Source organism: Electrona antarctica, assembly GCF_951216825.1.
Source record: "Electrona antarctica genome assembly, chromosome: 22".
NCBI lineage: Eukaryota > Metazoa > Chordata > Actinopteri > Myctophiformes > Myctophidae > Electrona > Electrona antarctica.
The window spans coordinates 32492605-32514613 of record NC_136805.1 but is presented as its reverse complement, the minus strand read 5'-3'; the positions used below and the strand labels follow the sequence as shown (position 1 = coordinate 32514613).

The window sequence follows — 22009 nt, the reverse complement described above, 5'->3', positions numbered from 1 at the left end:
GTGTGTGTGTGTGTGTGTGTGTGTGTGTGTGTGTGTGTGTGTGTGTGTGTGTGTGTGTGTGTGTGTGTGTGTGTGTGTGTGTGTGTGTGTGTGTGTGTGTGTGTGTGTGTGTGTGTGTGTGTGTGTGTGTGTGTGTGTGTGTGTGTGCGCGTATCTGTGTATGCGTGTGTGTGCGTGCGCGTTTGTAGCCCTATCTTCAGTGCATCCTGCTGCTGTTCCTGCTTCGCTGGCTGGAGATCCGCTATGGAGGAAGGACCATGAAGAACGACCAGTTCTGCAGGTGATTCTGTAGACATCGTTTATGAATGTATTTACCAATGAGTATCACTTCACAGCCCGACAGAAGCAATTTATTAAGAATAAAATAACTATAAACCTTCTTAATCGACCAAATTAGAGTGAATTGATCCCAATGCTTATTTCCCTTTTTGAGGGGTGCTAACCCCCCAGATGCTTTGTCTGTATGTGTGAACACAAACATTGGCTGATGATTGGCTGATCTCCCCATAGCATGTCATTTGATTGGCTGAGCAAAGTACATATTGAGGATAAAGGTGAGGGCAGAAAAGAGAAGACGCCAAAAGTGATTGGCCGAATGACATTTGGGATGATTTGATTGGCTGAGCACAGAATGTGTTGTATGATGATGTATGACAAGAGCGCCCACTCTCACTCACTCACTTCACACAAGTGTGATTTTTCTTTTAAGGATCTCATCGAAGGGGAAGTCCAAAGTGGAGAGGAACCCAGAGGAGGGCTTGAAGGAGGATGAGGATGTACAGATGGAGAAGGCCCGGGTCAGGGAGGCCATCACCTGTCAGTGCTGTGAGGAGGTAAGTTGTGCTTGGCAAATGACAGTTTTCTGAAAGTCCTATGTTTTCTACATCAGTGGTTCTCAGACTATTTCATGTCAAGGACCCCAAATAATATCTGTGTTTGGCCGCCGACCCCCATCTCAAAATATGTTGTCCCAGGGACCTCCCAGAATACATTTTTGAGTTAAACACGTTCGCTGTGGAAGAATATACATTCGAAGATTTGCACCACATTTTCACGATTTTTCCAAAAATAGCAGATCTACAAGCTCATAGTGCGGCACTCGATGCAGCGCCATGAGCTTGTAGATCTGCTATTTTTCAATAGCTAAAGTATAAAATAATGGTTAATGTGGTTAAACGCTAAAGTGACACAGCTCCGTTCCAGTGAGTTTATCAATTTCATACGGCTTGTGCTCAAGAGGGCGACTGTGGCTCAAGAGGTAGAGCAGGTCGTCCAATGATCCATGGGTTGGCGGTTCGAATCCCGGCTCCTCCTGTCTACATGTCGAAGTGTCCTTGGGCAAGACACTGAACCCCAAATTGCTCCCGATGTGCTGGTTGGTACCTTGCATGGCTTCCGCTGCAATCGGTGTATGAATGTGTGTGTGAATGGGTGAATGTAATGCACAATCTATGTAAAGCGCCTTGGATAAAGGCTCTATATAAATGCACCATTTACCATTTACCATTTTTGTGCGCTCAAGACAAGGAGTCAGTTACTGTGAGAAAGTGTATCGATCTTAATGTTTCTCACTACATGCCCATGCACTCGGTTGATCCGACCACTTCTGACACTAGACTTTTTCAACTCTAAAGCGGCATTACAGTGTGTGCAGGCTGTGCTTTATCCTAAAATCTAATCTAATTCATGTAATCTAATATATCTCCTTTTCTCAACACCGTCCCCCTTCAGAAACCCGTGGTGGTAGTGAGTAACTTGAGGAAGCAGTACAAGGGCAGGAGGGAAGGATTTTCTTTGACCAAGAGGAGGAAAGTGGCCACGAAAAACATCTCTTTCTGTGTTCGCAAAGGTACGTTCAGAGGACCACACTGCCGTCGTTAACACTGTGAAACATGTTAACGCATATTTCACAGTTAAGCAAAATTCCTGATTCACAAATGTTGTCCCTGATGTTCCTTCAGGTGAAGTTCTTGGTTTGCTGGGGCCAAACGGAGCGGGGAAGAGCACCGTTATGCATATGTTGTCTGGTGACACAGACCCTACGGCTGGTCAGGTAATGTTGTCTTTTCAAAGATTTGCGCTCCATTTTCACGGGTTTTAAAAAAAAATAGCAGATCTACAAGCTCGATGAACCACCCTCCCTCCCCACTAGGTGCAGATGGGTGACTACAGTACAGAGTTTACTTAAAAAGGGTATCTCTGAAAAACAAAGAAAGGGTCCCGCACACTGTCAGACACTTGCCAAAATGTCGCTCTTAATTGGTCTCGACGTTTCGGTCTGTCCTGACTTTTTAAGTATGATCTATTGCCCTACGCACCTGTCACTAGCCTTCTGAGGTGTGCATCAGCCTTTTTCTAATATAGTACAGAGTTGAAATGATGAACCCTCCCTCCCTCCCCACTAGGTGCTGATGGGTGACTACAGCACAGAGTTGAAATTATGAACCCTCCCTCCCTCCCCACTAGGTGCTGATGGGTGACTACAGCACAGAGTTCCGTCCCGTCGACAATCCCCTGGAGCACGTGGGCTACTGCCCACAGGTCAACCCTCTGTGGCCCAGGATCACCTTACAGGAGCACCTGGAGATCTACGCTGCCATCAAGGGCATCCGGGCACAGGAGGTGCCAGGTATCATTGAACGGTATGTTGTTAATGCCCCGCTCACTCACTGGCACTAATGGAACTATCCATTTTCCTCTGCAAAACTGTCTTCATCACACCGTTGGTCCTTGAGGGGGTTCCAGGTGGTCTCCAGTTAAACTTAAATGATGGAAAGTTGGTAACCAAATGGACCCTTATAGATCTTTAACTCTTGAGAGTGTAAAATTAAACCATTTTATGCTCTCAAGAGTCAAATGATTGTCTCTTATTGCATTACTTCATTTAAGTCTACGCAATAAGAGAATGTAGAAGAATTGTTATTTTGATCAACATTTGCCTGTTGTCTCTCCTATGGTAACAGCAATACAGCATGGAAATGTGTACAAAATCTTAACCAACGACAACAAAATATTTTGGGTGTGAGAGGCTGAAGGCTCATACATAGTCTGGATTTTCGGTGGTGAGGTGACCACCGAACTACAACATGACGTCACGAGCCGCGGTGAAGAGCAAACCACCGCCACCGCTCCAGCCCTTCTCTCTGTTTTTACTCACCACCGCTCAACGTTATTTCAGCTCTGGTGGTCACCTCACCACCGAAAATCCAGACTATGTATGAGCCTTAAATCTCATTAAATGGTGGTCTGTGACATCTAATGTTGAATAAATAATTGTCCTTGATGTGAAAAGGGTTGAAATCCACTGGTCCATGTGGTTTGCACTTAGTGACAGGTGTTCTTTTCTCTCCAGTGTTGTCAATGCTCTAGAGCTGAAGGACCACCTGAACAAGCAAGCCAAGACACTGTCTGCAGGGATCAAGAGGAAGGTGAGAAGAGCTTCTTCCCGCTAGCTCTTCTGCATAGTTTGTTACTTCTTTTTTTGATCATCAAGGTCTTTTTATTAAGGTTTTTGCAGTATACACAAAAAACGACAAAATGCCCTCAGACCTGTAAAACAAAAGCCATAAAAAAAAAAGACGAGAACAAAACGCGTGGTATAAATAAAATGTCTAAGTTGTGCGACATCTGTGCACAACTAATAAAACATTATTTTACTCCCACGGCCATCCAGACACCTTTTGAAATTGTTTTCTTTCAGCTCATTTCCCATGTGCAAATTCACACATTCACAGATTAAAGGACCACTTTTCAACCTATCTTCATGTAATAGGTCCTCACTAATAATCATGAAAAAATGGCACGATTTTTTTCTACTCAGTCTGTGTCTCATAGGACAGCTGTGGGCAGTATAGAAACGGTCTTCCAGTGACGACATCATTAGGCAGATTGTTTTTTAAACAAGATTTTTTTACAAAAATGTTTGCAACTTTTCAGGACTAGAAAGCCTGCAGTTTCTATTAGCTTGTATTCCCCATCAATGATGTCACTGGAAGACGGTTTCTGAACTGCCCACAGCCCTCCTATGAGACACAGACCGAGTAGAAAAAAATTGCACCATTTTTTTCATGATTATTAGTGAGGACCTATTATATGAAGATAGGTTGAAAAGTGGTGAAGTGGTCCTTTAATTATTGCTGCATTTCCGTGGCTGACCCGCCTGTTGTGTCTCGTTTCCAGCTGTGCTTTGCCCTGAGCATGCTGGGGAACCCTCAGATTGTGTTACTGGACGAGCCCTCGACGGGCATGGATCCCAAGTCCAAACAGCGCATGTGGTGAGACGATAAAAGCTCTGTAACACTTTGTTAAAGTGTTGTTTTTTAATTCAGCTGACTGTGGAGACACATGCTGGAACTTTTTACTTTGAAATGTTTTATAGTTTCTGAGTTATTTAATTTAAACGCCCAATGCATTCTCAATGGCGAAAACACAAACTTTGGCACCATGAATTTAAAAAAAATATATATGTTAAAAATATATATATATATATATATATATATATATATATCTTTTTCAAAGATGTCCACAGACGTCTTCGGCACTGCACGTGCGGTAATACCAAAGACGTTCACAGACGTCTTGGGCACAAAATGTGTTAAGGAAGGTGTCCAAATGTTGACCTCTGTTGTCACCAACTCTAAAAACGGCTGTATTATCTCTCCCTCTTGTGTGCAGGAGGGCAATTCGTGCTGCTTTCAAGAACAAGCAGCGGGGAGCCATCCTGACCACACACTACATGGAGGAGGCCGAGGCCGTGTGTGACCGCGTAGCCATTATGGTGTCTGGTCAGCTGAGGTTAGTGCATCATTGCATGTGTAACAGAGTGGCTCACAGACTCAGCCTGATGGCCTCACAAGTCTAATATCTCCCCTGGTGGTCAGCTGAGGTTAGTGCATGATGTGTAGCAGAGTGGCTCACAGCCTCAGCCTGATGTCTAATAATAACTAGTCTAATATCTCCCCTGAGCCATAGGCAATTTGCTTTTGGCTTAGTGGTTAAGATGTTGGCTTTCCGACGCAGGAGACCCGGGCTCGATTCCCGGGTGTTACAGAGGCACACAAGCGTGCCGAACACAGCCGATCGAGTATAGGTTAAACTTAAAGTGTCTATGAATCGGGCTTAACAGTCAGGCATGCATGTAAGATGGAATGAACTCCCCATTGCAATCAGAACTGCAGACATAGCGCTCTATAGTGTATACTCTCACTGTACAGATATTCTACTGTTAGACAGATGTTAGGTTCTTAGCTTGTTTATGATTCTTGATGACTATTTCTATGTATTTGATGTATTACCATGTGTTGTTCTTGCTTACTGTAAATCGCTCTGGATTAAGAGCGTCTGCTAAATGCCTAAATTGTAACATACATGCTGTAGCTCTCGTTAGTAGTTAATTTGGCAGCATGTTAAACTTGTCGGGGTTTTAACAGAGTTAACAACATGAGCATTTCTCTCTGTCAGGTGTATCGGCTCCATCCAACACCTGAAAGGGAAGTATGGCCGAGGCTACAGCCTGGAAGTGAAGCTCCGAGAGGAGCTGACAGGTCAGCAACAAGTGGCACTGCTGCACAAGGAGATCCTCCGAATCTTCCCTCATGCTGCCCGACAGGAGAGGTGAGACCAAGTCCTCATTTATGCCATTGTATACTGTATAGTATAAGTATACAGCTCAGTGGCCTTGTGGTTAGAGTGTCTGCCCTGAGACTGGGATGTCGGGGGTTCAATCCCTGGCTGGGTCATACCAAAGACTCTAAAAATGGGACCCAGTGCCTCCCTGCTTGACACTCAGCATCAAGGGTTGGATTGGGGGTAAGTCCCTGCGACATACTAGCGTCATGTCCAGGGGGTGTACTTGTACATCAAGCTGCCTCACGCTACAGAAATAGGAGATATAGGCTCCTGCCCTATGGGCCTCATGGCTCGGCAAGGCTACTTACTTACTTATACTGTATATAAATTAGATATGACTTTGTATGCATGTGTGTCTGTTTTCTAACCAACATTTTATTCGGCACGGTGTTGCAGCTTTGCCACGCTGATGGTTTACAAGATCCCCATGGAAGACGTCAAATCACTGGCCACGGCATTCTCTCAGCTCGAGAGTGGTAAGTGATCTCTCTCTCTCTCTCACACACACGCACACACGCTTGCTCGCACTCACACAAATGTACACACGTACACAAACACATTCATTCACTAGTCATCTGGCTTATGCGTACCGACTCAATTTAATGGATATTTTGATAGATTAATCATGTGTGTTTTTTCTCTTTTCACCTCCAGCAAGGAAAAGCTTCAACTTTGAAGGGTACAACTTTTCACAGTCTACGTTAGAGCAGGTACGTTCCAGTTGTTCGGAGACGTCCGATGTGGCGTTGGTTGCGTTGTCCGACTATTACTAACCCTAACTGTAACCCTAATCTCATTCTTAACCGGCCACGTAAATCCCCTAACCTCACATCAGTCTTAACCGGCCACGCAAGTCCCCTAACCTCACATCAGTCTTAACCGGCCACGCAAGTCAGTTTCACGATGTTTCCTAATCGCAGCTAGTATACATGCAGTACAGTAGGCTTCTGGCGAGCCTGCTGGCTCGATTGCATTCGAGTGATAATAACCTACTGGTGATTATCAGTTGTTAACAATAAAAGCGGGTGTTTCAATTATGTCAACATTACCTGCTGCAACGCTCGCTAAACCTCCTCTCCCCCTTCCCTCCGCTCCTCCCTCCGTCCTCCAGGTGTTCATGGAGTTTGCCAAGGAGCAGGACAACGAGGAGGAGGAGGTGGGCTCTCAGAGCACCACCTTCCAGTGGCAGAGGCTGCGTCAGGACGGCCCCGCGCCCACCAACCACACGGACAGCATCGTACACCAGCTGTGATCCCCCGTCCACCCACCAGGGGGATGGCGGCGGCCATCAACTAATACTGACCAGCCAGGTGCAGCTGCCTGCCAACGGGGCACGACCACAGGCTAGCACTACTCGCCCCGCTCCTTCCACACGCCTATCACCCACCCCCCCTCCGTGTGGACGAGACACACCTCTTCTTCTACGGGGCTGGACCCTGGCTGGAGGGGATGGTGACGGTATCACTACATGGGGCCGATCTGTGTGTGTGTGTGTGTGTGTGTGTGTGTGTGTGTGTGTGTGTGTGTGTGTGTGTGTGTGTGTGTGTGTGTGTGTGTGTGTGTGTGTGTGTGTGTGTGTGTGTGTGTGTGTGTGTGTGTGTGTGTGTGTGTGTGTGTGTGTGTGTGTGTGTGTGTGTGTGTGCGCGTGTGCGTGTGCGTGTGCGTGTGCGTGTGCGCGTGCGTGCACGCGCGCGTGCGTGCGTGCGTGCTGGTATTAAGGCTCCCTGTCTGTGGGGCTGAGGTGCTATGTCTATAACCCGTGTATGAAGGGTGCTCTCTCTGTGTGTTTTCTGACTTGCACTGACCGTGGAGCCTACAGACGATTCACTAACGCGATACCTACTTTTTTTATTATCTTCACGCGGAGTTGGGAAAAATATATCTTTGCTGTTGTGCGTGCAGAAACCTCATATCTCCATATTTTAGTTTTTTGAGAGTTTTTCTTCGGTAAATTAATGCCCTACTACTTGATCATCCTAAGCATCACACAAAAGCTGCAAAAAACTGTTTTGGACATATGAGTTTTCCACCCGACCGAGAAAATATATATATATATATATATAAAGTGTACGTGTGTATATATATATATAAATACACACACGATAATTTGTAAACCTTTCCATCCATTCTCCACATTACAGTAAGCGTGTCAGCCATTGTTTTTGTGAAACTCTATAGTGGTTTATTCGTAGGTGTTTATTAAAAAACTACCAGTAGTGGGATCCGTTCACGATGGTACCAAAGCAGCACATTTCTAAACTACACACTCGTACACTACACACTCCACACTCATACACTACACACTCATACACTACACACTCCACACTCATACACTACACACTCCACACTCATACACTACACACTCATACACTACACACTCATACACTACACACTCCACACTCATACACTACACACTCCACACTCATACACTCCTGTGCACACTAGTGTGAGAGGCACTTTTCTTTGTAGCGTCGGTAGCATGTGGATAAAACTGCGTAATCGCTCTAATGCGTTCGCACGGGCAGATGCAAAGATACAGTCTACCATTCATTGTCAATGGAAGCCAGCGATGTGAAGCTACCAAGCAAATCTGACGTTTGTATAGCTGCTGCAAAATATGCAAAGCTAAGCTGAGCGGGGTTCAACTTCCAGATGCAAAGCTACAACTGTAGCTGCAATTTATTTTTATTCCCCCTCCCGCATTTTTTCACCCGGCTGACAAAAAACTCACGACGACTTCTTCTAGTCCGTTTCCATTGTTTCCAGTGCATATTAATAATGCCTAGTTCCAAAAGGGCTCACAGTTGAGACTCCATCCATGCTAGATTGTTGTTGTTGTTGTTTTTCAATCTCCCCCGCCGGCCGCCGCGCCTCCGACACACATCATTACGGACGCACGCTTGATGACCTCAAAAACCATCTGGGCAACAGATGTACAAAGCAACAAATATGCTGTGATATTTGCATCTTTGCATATGCCTCGTGTGAACGCCCCCGCCAATGGGAGGAGGCAGAGTGCATATGCCCATTTGCTGCACAGATGCATGAAGCATACTGTTGTGGAGGAGAGATGCCATTTTATGTTGTACAGGAATACGAGTACCCCTTCTCACAGTACCCCCCCCCCCCTAGAGTGTCCCCCAAATGAAGTACTGGTGAACGCCTCACTGCTCAGCAAAGATGTCGCTACTTCTTGTTTTTCTCTGAGCTTTCTCTCTTACTTCCAGCATGCATGCTGAAGAAGGCAGTCTTTTAGAATGAGACAGATGGACATTCATTGGGTTTTATTTTGGACATGTGCCCACTGCCCTGTGGCCTTTCTCTCTGTAGGTTTAAGCTTCAGAATTTAAATTGCCTGTCTAGTTAGAATAATGCACTCCAGTAGTACATGTAGCACGCCATTCTCATCAAACACTCTGCACAGGCACTGACCTCAGGCCGCAGGCAGCTGCGTCAAATTTAAATCGATTTATGTATGTATGTATGTATGTACATACGGTAATTGTATGTATGTATGTATGTACATACGGTAGTTTTCTCAAGACAATATTTTAAAAGATTTTTTTTCTCAATCATTCAAGCTTTATGGGGGTGTGGATATTTCTGACCGTAGATTGTGAATGTATGTTGGGCCTCCAAAGAGAAGGGCGGGAGTGGAGTTGTTGTGGCTATAACTGCATTATAATAATACTGGCATGGAAAGAAATCTATGGAGCTCCAATGTCACTCTTAAACCTGATTTGTACTTGGTCGTGTGCCGGGTGCCGTGCACCGAAGATGGCAGAGCTACAAGCTCACAACATGTCACGTCGAGATGCGTTGTGAGCTTGTAGATTGATGTTTTTGGTGCGTGACACCGTAAAGGCCTATTCATACTCCAGTTTTAGGTGATAAGGTGACCACCGAAAACGATGACACGACGCCGCGGTGATAAGCGACTCGCAGCTCACCCAAACGCATGTCTCTGTTTTTACTAACCAATGTTTCGGTGGTAACCTAATCACCTGAATGGATTATAACACAGGCTTTACACTTTGGTGCCACTTTTAATCATAGAAAGACCATTTGTTAGATTCCTCTCTAGCCTATTTAGTGTGTTTATTGTATACAGTATGTATGTGTTTGTACAGATTTGGGTGGGGGGTGAGTGGGATGGTAGGGGTATATGCCTGTATAGGCTAGTACTACCAGCCTGTATACGTAGGTACCGAAAATGCATTTTTGGTGCAATATCTGCAACCCGTTGAATTGTAATTGAACCTAACCTATTATTATATGCAGGTGAGAGGAGGAGTAGGTGTTGTTAGGAATTTCAAGTGTTAAGTATTCACTTGAATGAATCTGTTTTTTTACGTGCTGCATTTTCCAGTCCTTGATTAAAAAGTATGACAATTATTGCCTCTGGCTTTCCGCAGGAAGTTGCAGCAGAGCAGACACAATTTACATTATGAAGTGGCGTCCATTTGGTTCCATTTGTACACTCTGGGTTAAGTTTCGGAGTGAAGTTGGAGCTACAATCAATACGTTTTACGTCCTGTCACGACTTATAGAGAGGTAGTAATTGCAACAGTAACCTGGTCATTCGAACCTGCGGTCTCTGGGAAAACCAAACAATCTACTGCTCAGACGAGAGCGATATTGAGCTGATTAGCTTCAGGCAGGGCTGCTTGTGCTTCCAGACACCACCAGGGTCTACGTTTCTCAATGGAGTAGGTAGACCACCTCCAACCACTGCAGAATTTGCAGATGTGATAGAATAGATATTGTATTAATGTACTCTACCATAGAGATTGGTTAAAAAAAAATATATATATACATTTTATTCATTCATATAAATTCCGGATTGCAGCTTTAACACTAAGGATTTTACTGTGTACACTACACACCTGTCTCTTAAAGCTAAAATCTTTCTTCGTGCATCAAACTCCCAACATTTCAAATGCCAACACTGACTTGTACTAGTTGTCCTAGTATCCTAAAAAAAAGGTGTTTGGGTTAAGTGGTTTAGAATGTCTTTTTGTTTAATGGATTTTATGGGCTCTTATTTTTATTTTATTTTTTACTGTCACTGATGAGCGAAGAGAAGCTGTTTTTTACTACCCTTAACCACTTAACCCTTATATACTTGTTGTACATCAAATAGTGAAAGCTATTTTAGCCGAATGTTCGATTATTATTTTCCCCGAATGTTTGCCTATTAGTACAGGGACACTAGAATGCATGTGGTTAGGCATCCCATTGTGTCATGCTGAAGTCTTGTTTTAGTACATTTTCAAACAAGTTGTCTGATTATGAATATTCTGAGAGGGATGTTTGTCTTCAAACATATTGGCTTTTTTTTTCTTCAATGTTTTATTTTCAATTTTGGAAACATCTATTTAAACATTTGTACTAATTTGTCACGAGGTAGTTTGTATCAAGTTAATATAACAGGTGTTTGTGGGACAGTTTCCAAAAGATCATTTATTTAACCTCACACAAAGTGAGGAAGTTGAATGACCTTTATTTTACTTGAGATATACTCAATGTATATATATTTTTTGCACACATGTAGCCTTGTGCAGTTGAATGTGGCACAATCTAAGGGCACAATACATAGAGTAGACCAGTGGTTCTCAAAGTGGGGTCTGGGGACCCCCAGTGGTCCTTGAGGGAGGTCCCCAGCTAAATGATAAGATAGTATAGCAACCAAATGGACCCTTATGGCTCTGTATTACTCTTAACGGGTCCATTTGGTTCCATTTGTACCCTCTCTGAGTTAAATTTACATTTATTTTACAATATAAATTGGGGCCCCAGAGATAGAAATAGGAATTTCTATCATTTCTACATATAATGGGGATTCGTAACCTAATGCATGTCAAATGGGGGTCCTCAAAATTGAAATGGTTGAGAATCACCGCTAGAACCGTAAAAATCTTCTCTAATGGGGGTCCCTGGCATATCGGGGGTCCCTGGACTAATTACTGTCAATTTGGGGGTCCTTGACATAAAAATGTTGAGAACCACTGGAGCAGACTAACTTTGTTACAGTTGGGTTGGTACAGTATTTACGTGTGACTGGGATAGGTGAGAGATGGTTATTCTGACAGTGTACACTACAGACAGACACTGTGCAGAAGATACATGCATGGGGTTATCACTACAAACATTTAATATCAATGTTGTCAACTACTGCAATATCCATGTGTTTGTTGTGGTTTTAAGTGTCATTCGCAGTCAAATGTAGCCATCTAAAATAACATCTGCTTTCTTTTTGCACTTTTCTAATACCGGCTACCAGATTGGGAAAAAATAAATATATTTAAGCCTAGAGTCTTTCACCTGGAACAGATTTTTGGCTCTGTATATAATTATAGACATTTGATATGGCAATCTTTGTTTTTGTTTATTTCCTGGTGGTGGTATAATTGCACTATTTCTGGGAAATGTTAAACCTTTTCTGTATATTATGCAATCTTTGTAAGATTATTTATGCACTTATTTTACTTTATAAAGACTGTGTGGTCTAGCAGTGTGCTGTGATTTGCTCCTACAACTACAACGCCCCTATTGTCAAAATGAACACAGACAGGTCGTAATTAAATTCTCCCCTACCCCTATGCAACATTCTCATGAATAAAATATTAAATAAAATGTAGTCTATTTTTTTATTATTACTTTTTACTCAGTCATAGTGAGTAAATTGTTTGAATTGTGTCCACCAGGGTCATCAGACAGGTATCCCCTATTTGGGACCCTCGGTTTCCTTTACTGTATTAGAAAAGGTAACCGAGGGTCCTGAAAGGGGCTAGGTCATTGCACTGCAGGGTTTCCAGGGGGTCCTCAGCTATATGATCCATGGTTAAGAACCAAATGGACCCCTTATGGCATCATCATAAAGGGGAAAAAAATCAAATGGCATGCATAGTATGTCCCTCTCCAGCCTCCGTATTTCCTGATGTGGGTGTGGACCACAAACTATGGACTAGGAGGCTAACAACCAGCAGTGATCTCTATTCGCAGGATTTGACACTATTCTAAACTAGTATTAATCCAGCGCAGTGTGCTTACATCTTTATTCATATCTGTGTTTACTGGCTGGGATGCGGTGTCACTATGGGGAATATCTTTGGCAAGAAGAAACGTACACGAGTGACAGAGCAAGACAAGGCGATATTGGTGAGTGTGTTAGCTAGCTAGCCAGCGTTAGCTAAACTACTGTAACGTTATACTGTAACAGTATGTGTATGAGAAACTATAACTGCGCAACGAAAAATATTCAGGATTTTGTTTTGAATATAACGTATTGGTCTAAATCAGTGGTTCTCAAAGTGAGGTCCAGGCAGGGACCCTCATGTTTTCTTCAGGGTAATTGATACTTTATAGCCCTAGATTAGAATGTCTGTGATCTTGCATGCATTTCATGTATTCCATGAAATGTAAGATCACAGACATTTTAGGGATGGATCCTTTACAGGTCTGTAACATCTACGAGTGTACAATTTGAACCAAACGTCCCATTTGTACACTCGAGTTATGGTCATGGTAGCTCTGGTCATAGCCTTCTACTGCAGGGCAGAATCGTAGAAGCAGTAGAAGGCTATGGACCAGAGCTATGGTCATGGTAGCTCTGGTCAGTTATGGTCATGGATGGTCCTCCTGGATATAATAATAATACTTGTTGTTTGAGAAGAGAACGCACTGGTCTAAATCTTTGGTTCTCAAACTGTGTCATGTCAAGGACCCCCAAATTGACACTGAAGATTTTTCTATAGCGGTGATTCTCTCAACCATTTTAATTTCAAGAACCACCAATTTGACATGCATCAGGCAGGCATTCATGTATTGACTTGTCTTGCAGCATTATTATGTCTATCTTTCTTGTCTGATTTCAGCAACTGAAGCAACAGAGAGATAAGCTGAGGCAATATCAGAAGAGGATCAATCTGCACCTAGAGAAGGAGAGACTTCTAGCTAAACAGTTGCTGAAGAATGGAAAGAAAGAGTAAGTAACAAAATCCCCACGTTAATAAGACAGTCATACATAATATACAGCCTGCTCCTGTGACATCTCTGCTCCGATCGCGTAAGGGGAAATTTTGAATATATCTCCACAATTCTTATATGTCAAAACCCACATCCAAATTGTTCCTGTATGTGTGGGGAGGAAGGGGAGAATGTTTAGGCCTGTCACAAAGATGCAAAACGATATTATACTATATATCTGATTTACTTTTATACCACTTAAATGGTTTCTCCAGATCGGGTAAATTGCAGATCACCGATCGGTGGCCGATCGATTGGAGCACCTCTAATTGGTTTGAAACTGAGTCCCTATGCACGCAGTACCTGGGACAAAGTAATCTGATATCATTTCTGATTTGACCCTCATTGCATTATTTCCTTGTCTTCCTACAGAAAAGCACTGCTCTTGCTGAAGAAGAAGCGCTACCAGGACCAGCTCCTCGACAAGACGGAGAACCAGATTAGCAACCTGGAGCGCATGGTGACTAAACTGACTCAAAAATAGCTAAAATAGCCAACATCATGTCATTGGCATGCAATGCACCAACACTTTATTTGTCCACTTGCAAATGATGCAACTATTTCTCACTCAATACAGGTTCAAGATCTGGAATTCGTGCAGATTGAAGTAAAGGTCATCGAAGGACTGAAAGTGGGAAATGACTGTCTGAAGAAAATGCATGAGGTAGGCACAATTAAATGTTGATGAATTTGTTCCATACCATGCAATCCAGAGCAGTGGTTCTCAAACATTGTCATGTAAAGAAGGACCCCCAAATTCATAATAAGTCTGGCCGTGGACCCTCAAAGATGTTATGCCAGGGGACCCCCATTAGCTAAGATTTTTACAGATTTTGCCAAAAAATAAAATGGGGCTTAAATGTTACCTTTTCTTAATTTTGCTGGGGACCACCTGTAACCCCCTCAAGGACCTCTGGGAGTCCCCAGACCCCATTTTGAGACCCAGTGATCTAGTTCTAGGGTATGTCTCTCCTAACTGTGCTCTAAGAATGTCTATACTGATGAGCTCTTGTTTTCCACAAACTAGGTAATGTCCATCGAAGAAGTGGAACGGATCATGGATGAAACCCAGGATTCTATCGACTACCAAAGGGTGAGGAGGACCCCACAAAATAACTTCAGAAACGCACCACATGCTTTCATTTTCATCTTGGTCTAAGTCTAACACTGATTGTCTGTAAATGGTATTTTGTCGTTTTCCCTTTCCAGGAAGTTTTTGGTCACAGGGCTGTCACGATTACACATTTAACTTGATGATAATTGTCGCACAAATAATTGCAATTAAGGTTTGCCTTTTAGGCTTCGTAGTCACAAATTGCACAGATGTGACTTTGTCACAAATAACTGACAAAAAAAACAATTTTCAAAATAGTGGAAATAGTGGATCTACAAGCTTGTAGATCTGCCATTTCTGATATTTTTGATTAAAAAAAAAAAAATGTATGGACATTTTTATTATATCATAACATTGAAATGATTGACCATTATGCTGACCATTATGCAAATTTTTTTTGCGATTATCTCAAATAATTGCGATTAGGTGATTATGTAATAGTGACAGGCCCAATCATTAATTTCCGAAACTATCGTGGGTTTCGTTTGACATTGAAATGCGTTGGTTGTTTGTTTGCTGAGAGTTTGTTCTCTGGCCACACAGCAAATAGATGAGATGCTCGCAGGGTCTCTGACACAAGAGGATGAAGATGCTGTACTGGCTGAGCTGGAGGCGATCACTCAGGTCAGTGTGTTTCATGTAGGGATGTGGTGGACAAAATAAAATGGCTTGGTATTTTTGTCCAAATAATAAATACCTATCGATATTGTGACGATAATTTTACTGAGCGGTTTCAGATTTAATGTCTGTCATCAGCCCTTATCAACACCATTCATTTCAGCCAGTATGGACATTTCCACATACTGACGTTGTTGTCAGCCATTGTCCGAAGTGGCGTTGGTCATGTTGTTCGACTATTACTAACGGTAACGGCTAAATCTAACCCTAACTCTAAAGCCTAACCCTAACCTCAGTCTTAACGGGCCATGTAATTCCCTTAACCTCATATCAGTCTTAACCGGCCATCATGTAAGTCAGTTTCGCTTCGGCGGCAGTCATTTCACTTCCCCATTTCCTAGTCGCCCACTCGCGGTAGGCAGTATGTGGAAATGTCCATACTGGCTTCATTGAATGGTCTTGATTAGAACATATTGGTGATTATAGGTTGATAACATTGGAAGCCAGTGATTTTACTTTTTTCTTTTTAATCTTTCAAAAATAGCTAAAATTGGCCATATTACAATATACAAAACCCCAGACGATATCTAGTCTCATATCAAGATAATATCGATATATTGGCCAGACCTATTTTCTAGTGAGATGTAAAAGTGTTGGGACAGACTTCCTTTGTGAACGAAGAACATTCAGTAATAATATATGGCCAAAAACAACTTTTTTGAACAGTTGAACTGGTTTTGGTGTGCTCAGAGATGACAAGAACAAGTACAGTATGCAGAATTGCAGATGTAATGCATGCCATGGGCGACCAATGGTTTCAGAACACTACTGTGGTTCCAGCATTGAACCCCAGTCTAAGGATGTCAATTATCGATAAATGAATTTAAGGGGGGCAGTTTCTAAACCAGCCCACATGTGCGTTCCTCGTAGCCTGGCTAATAAGCCAGACCGAATCAGCCGTTGGCAAAAAAAAATTGCCTGCCGACGGATTGAGTCTGGCTTATTAGCCAGGCTACGTTCCTCGGCCACATGCGCACTCATTCAGCATTACATTCACAGAAAAACACCCAATGATGGAACCGCAGACTTTTCGAAGAATTGTTAACTGTTAAGTTTAATTGAAGAATTTCTTAACGGTCGATTAATCGATTAACTATTAACATCCCTACCCCATTCATCAGTGTTAATGAAGCACACTCAATACTCGTGGCGAGATCAAAGACAGCGGGCTGACAGTCATCTGAAGAGTCTGTCCCATAAAGCATTATGAATAACTTAAACCCTCTATACTTAGAAAACTAATACTTAGTTGATCGGGATCAACTGTACTTTGTCCGCTCTCTTTTTTCCCCTCTCCACCAAACCTAATGATCATTTATTTACCACTGCTGTTTTCTGTGCAGTGCTGCTGTTTGTCTATCCGTAATGGATCCAGGCTCTGATGCTTTTTTCACAGTCAATGTGTGTGTGTTTTTTTCCTTTCAGGGAGACGTGGAGCTTCCTGAAGTTCCCACGGATGAGCTGCCAGAAGTCCCAGAGGAAACAGAGGAGAGGCCAGGTATGTGTTTTAATCAGAAGTCCCAGAGGAAACCGAGGAGAGGCCAGATAAGTGTTTTAATCAGAGATCTTTGATATTGTCACAGGAAACCTCCTGTACTTTCAGTCCTAAATTTTGACGTTACTCGGTGGTTGCTGACGCAGAGACTTTAGTTTAGACGTGTGATTATAAAAGAAAAGAAAAGTCCAAAACGTTGACTTAGTTTGAAATACAAAAACAAATTTATATTTATTCACTGTCACTTCAGTAAGATTATACAAAAATAAACAAATTAATAATAAACAGTCAGCGTAAAGCAGAAACAACTTCACCCTCACACAGTCAGAACACTGTTTGCCTCAATTTCCTCAGCAACACCTGTGCGTCATTATCGACTTCCTCAAATAACCTGGCCAATCTTGGCCTTGACCAAGCCCTTGGGTGACGTCATAAAAAAGAAACAAAACAAATGGAAAATAAATGGCCTTACACCTCCTATGTCCAGAACTGGCAGTCACTCCATCCGTGTGACCGCCAGGTCTCGCAAACATTCTATGATCAGTGTTGCTACAGCTCGCGACTGTGAGTTTGTCGGTCTTGGTTTTGTCCATCCGTCTTTATTAAAAAAGAATTCCTGGCCTGGGCTGGCTTAGCGGTCCAGTAGGTATATGTAGCTATATGGCCACATTTTTTGCTAAACTAATGCTTGGAATGAAAGTGTTTTTTTGCTAAACGAATGCTTGGAATGAAAACCCCCTAGTTTGACATGTCACATGCTACATAAAGCATGATGAAATTTGCAATCTTTTGCCTTCTATAGGTTGTTAATGGTATGGTCACATATTATGCCAATTATGAAAATTGCTCAACATATGCAAGTTAGCATCCGGCAGTTTCTACATGCTGGGGACCCATACTCAACATTTCTAACATAAAACGTTTTTGTACTCAACATGTCCGGGTTCACAATGGGGCTCTATGGGCTGGCAACTAGACTAGTAGTCTAACCGGGAGGTGATAAATGTATGAGTGACTGTGACTAGGTCTGTATGGGTTAGAATGGGTTTTAGTTTGGCTATGGTTCTGAGCTGGTAAAATAAAGGCAAAAAGCCCCAAAAAATATCTAGGAGAAGAAAAAGGTTTCAGTTGTTAACACACACCTTCCTTCTGTTTGCTCTGGCCCCGGTCATGTGTGATGTCTGTCCGTAGCATACGAGGCTAAACATGTCGCTGTGCTGCTTGTCAATCTGTCTTTGCTTCAGAGAGGGAGCGGCCAAGTAAGAAGCCCGAACGAGAGATGCTTGCGGCCTAGACGCATGCCTGGAAGCCCTCAGGTGACCTGGTGGCTCCTCTTCAACAGACTGGCCTCTCTCTATACACAAACACACAAACATTGCCTGGAGATCTGTCCCGTCTACCGAGAGGCCTGATGTGATTTCCATCCTCAGTGATGAAGACTGGACCTCCTCACAGCATCCAGGCAGCTACAGCCAGCATCTGGCCATGTAACATGCCTACCTGCCTACACTCCCTCTCTGGCCTCGGATATAATCCAGTTCTCCCTACACTGTATGGCTGGGGAAATAACTGGTCATCTATCAGCAAATTAGCTGCAGCGCCATATTGAAGGCGTGTACAGGATTTCAGTAATTGTGCCTAAACCCCAACATCGTTATTTGATCTTTCTGTTTTGTGTTTAAACTTTTGTGAAGGACTGACTGATTATATTACTCACTTGATGAACTAACAAATATATGCCACTTATTATTATTTCTCTGCTCATGTATGTGACTACAATTTATATTTTAACCTCACAATCGATCATGGCAGGATTGACATTTGCTTGATTAACTTTGCTGTCGGGCAGAAATCTAACCTTCCATATTTAATTTTTTTTCGTAAATGTACGACATATTTTGTCATACTACAGTGTCACACAAAAGTAGCAAAAATAGCCAATCTACAAGATTATTTTTGCAATTGGAAGTGGTTAAGTCTGTCTTTGGGTTTAATATATTAAACCAATGCAAAGTATTAACAAGAGCGTTTAACCAAATAACTACATTGTATCAAAGGCATTTTTTTCCCATTTCAGTTTTGGACATAGGTTTCCACCTGACTGATGATAACATGTAGCGACTCTAGAGGCTGCGTTATCATTAGAGTTGATCCGATCGATCATCCATTTACGATTTTCACTCCAAATGACTCGATCAGTGATTGGCAATTTACCCGATCTGGAGAAACCTAGAAATCTAGTACCATTAAGTGGTGTAAAAGTCAATCAGATATAGTATAATATTGTTTTTCATCTTCGTGACAGGCCTAAACATTCTCCCCTTCCTCCCGGCACACACATGAACAGTTTTGACGTGGGTTTGGACTATAATCATTTATTATTATTATTTATTGGGCCGCAGACCCCCATAAGTGAAGATGTTTACGGCTCTAGCAGTGATTTTCAACCGTTTTAATTTCAAGGACTCTGACCCCCATTTATTGGCATTTCTATCTCTGAGACCCCAATTTCAAATCACTGCTAATTTAACTCTGAGTTACAGACCCACAAGGGTCCATTAGGTTCCTAACTTTCTCTAATTTAGCTATAGGGACCCCCTGAAGTATCCCTAGAGGCCCCCGGACCCCACTTTGAGAACCAATGTATGTAAGACTATATAAATGATCTGTCCTAGAACTTTGCATTGGAATGTTTGCGTAAGAATCTGTTTCACATAATGTTGACCCACTCACTCTGACCCCTTCTGGAAAACAGCTTAACCAATCTAATTATCCACTCCCCTTATGGATTAGTTCTTTGTCATCAGAGAACAGGCTAATCGTATTGTAATGTGAGGGGGGGGGGGGGCTTTCCTCTGTACCTCTGTAAAAAAAAAAAAAAATGTCGAAGGCAATATCTCTGACCGACATGGTAATTGATGACAAAAGAGCATGAGCTCTTACCAAATGAGTATTATGAACATAGTTGGCAATTTACTGTACATATCGCACCACATATCACTTGGGTAGACTCGTTTAACTGCAGCAAAACACACACAAAACAGATTGTTAACCTCACACCGTTGCATAAGACTTATGCTAATGCTTTATATGAGCGCGCCAGAGTACAATGGACTGTGTTCTGGAACACACAGGATCATTCTAACTCCTATATCTCTAATCTGTAGAATCAGGTTGTCAGGCAGACCGATCGTGTGATTACTAATTCTCTCACTCTGTGGAAGTCCTTTCACAATTGGGACTATATGACAGACCAGTTTTATTTAAACTGGTTCATTCAGAAAATGTACCTCTTTATTGTTATTCTGTAACAATTAAAAATACTTTTTTTTTTAATTGTCCTGCCCTTCATTCTTCCACTTGAGCTTGCCCTTGGTGAATTGTATTTGTTTGCCCACTAGGTGGCAGCCAATGACAATACACTATCAACTGCAAGGTGCAGCAGGTGGCTTATAATGGTACTGTACTGACGTCTAGTATTTACCTTTGGAGTTTGGACCTTACAGTCTATGGTTTGGACTGATAAATATGGCATATTCCGTGAGATAAATGATTGATTGATTGAAATATTTATTAACAGTTTACAGAATTACAGTACATTTCAAGCACAAACTCAATAACTCTTTTTATTCTCCATATCCGATCTACAGTCCAGAAATATTAAGGTTTTGGCATATTAACCCATTCCATTTGAACTTCTCATGCGGTAAATGATGTAAACTGGAGTTTGTGAGAAAAAAACAGCAACCTTGACATTAAGATATTACTTTTAATGAGTTGCCATGCCCCCATTATCATCTTGTGGTGGCTGGCTGATTGCTCACTGCCACTACTGTGGGGGTGACGTAGGAGTGTTGGCGATGGATGCGTCGACTACAGGGAGAAGAATGGTGGAGGAATTGTTGCCTTCATGATTCACTACTTTGAAAGCAGAGAGAGAGAGAGAGCCCTCAGCGTGAGAGAACTGCAATGAGTAGGCTGTAGAAGGCGTGGGATTATAGGCCACCTCTGCAGTGTAACTGAAAGGAGTTGTGTGTGTGTGTGTGTGGGGGGGGGGGGGGGGGGGGGACACAGACATGTGCAAAGTAACTAAGTACGTTTACTCAAGTACTGTACAAGTACAATTTTGAGATATTTGTACTTTACTACAAAACATGCAGTAACCACCTACAGTATATATTTCAGACATTTGAAAATAGCTGATCTACCTGTACAGTACAATGTGTCGCAATGCGACACATTGTACTGTAGAGATCAGCTATTGTCAAATAACTTATAATGGGACATTCTATGTAATGAGTACTTTTACTTTTGGTAGGCCTACTTTATGTACATTTTGATACCAATACTTTTGTAATTTACTGGAGTATTTTGAATTCCAGACTTGTACTTGATACTTTTACTTAAGTAAAAAATGTGAGTACTTTTTCCACCACTGGTGTGTGTGTGTGTGTGTGTGTGTGTAGATGGGGCGGGGGGCGTCATGGGGGCTCTTGTGACAACCTTCCTTCTGCCTCCACGGTCCAACCTCATCCTCCAATGAGGCAGGTCTGTGTGTGTGAGGGTTGAGGGTTCGCTGTAGAGACACGCGTTATTCGTTTGTTTTTTATCCATGTCTACTATTTCTTTCTCATTCTGTCTTCCACTCACGTTCATCACATGCACGATGTTCACAGTTGCAGAACAGTGCATGTGGACTGTTCACACTGGCCTTGTTGAGTTTAGGTGACTTCAAGAATCCGCCTGTCAGTGTCAATATGCACCATTGACAATTTGACACAGTATATATTGACATCACTGTAGCCTACATATTACACCTGGCTTAATATAATGAAGCGTAGCCTAATTATGCCCAAAACAAATCATAATGACATTTCCAAAGACCAACCATGATTGATTTTCACTAACTCTGGATTTTGGTGACAAAATAGAATGTCTTCACATCTCTCTCACTGAACAATGGAAACATTTAGCCTAGTAATGTAGGGTAGGTACGCTACACAATTTCAATCTCTTCTCTTGTGTAGCGAAATCTTCTCACACTAAAACACTGCCTGTAAATTATA

The 22009-nt window shown here is 42.4% G+C and overlaps 2 protein-coding genes across 7 annotated transcripts in view; both read left to right on the top strand.

The window, feature by feature from the left end:
* abca5 (ATP-binding cassette, sub-family A (ABC1), member 5) overlaps positions 1-12268 on the top strand; it is a 49853-nt gene extending 37585 nt beyond the window's left edge. For all 6 annotated transcript variants that reach the window (XM_079492105.1, XM_079492106.1, XM_079492108.1 and 3 more), the window contains 12 exons: positions 189-280; positions 710-833; positions 1732-1849; positions 1962-2053; positions 2467-2642; positions 3353-3428; positions 4180-4274; positions 4675-4794; positions 5461-5613; positions 6025-6104; positions 6283-6338; positions 6740-12268. In XM_079492105.1, coding sequence (XP_079348231.1) covers positions 189-280; positions 710-833; positions 1732-1849; positions 1962-2053; positions 2467-2642; positions 3353-3428; positions 4180-4274; positions 4675-4794; positions 5461-5613; positions 6025-6104; positions 6283-6338; positions 6740-6880 — 1323 coding nt within the window. In that variant the 3' untranslated portion in view covers positions 6881-12268. The remainder of the gene's footprint in view (positions 1-188; positions 281-709; positions 834-1731; positions 1850-1961; positions 2054-2466; positions 2643-3352; positions 3429-4179; positions 4275-4674; positions 4795-5460; positions 5614-6024; positions 6105-6282; positions 6339-6739) is intronic.
* Positions 12269-12550: 282 nt separating this feature from the next.
* LOC306915987 (charged multivesicular body protein 6-like) lies at positions 12551-20279 on the top strand. The gene is made up of 8 exons (XM_079493694.1): positions 12551-12789; positions 13506-13615; positions 14029-14116; positions 14234-14320; positions 14684-14749; positions 15314-15394; positions 16874-16946; positions 18188-20279. Exons 1-8 carry the CDS (start codon positions 12727-12729, stop codon positions 18235-18237), a joined length of 618 nt encoding a protein of 205 aa, XP_079349820.1. The 5' UTR covers positions 12551-12726; the 3' UTR covers positions 18238-20279.
* Positions 20280-22009: the final 1730 nt, after the last annotated feature.

Coding starts and splice junctions, on each gene's coding strand:
- LOC306915987 (XM_079493694.1), top strand. CDS start 12,727: ATGGGGAATATCTTTGGCAAGAAGAAACGTACACGAGTGACAGAGCAA. Junction 12,790..13,505: donor AGCAAGACAAGGCGATATTG/GTGAGTGTGTTA, acceptor GTCTGATTTCAG/CAACTGAAGCAACAGAGAGA. Junction 13,616..14,028: donor CTGAAGAATGGAAAGAAAGA/GTAAGTAACAAA, acceptor GTCTTCCTACAG/AAAAGCACTGCTCTTGCTGA.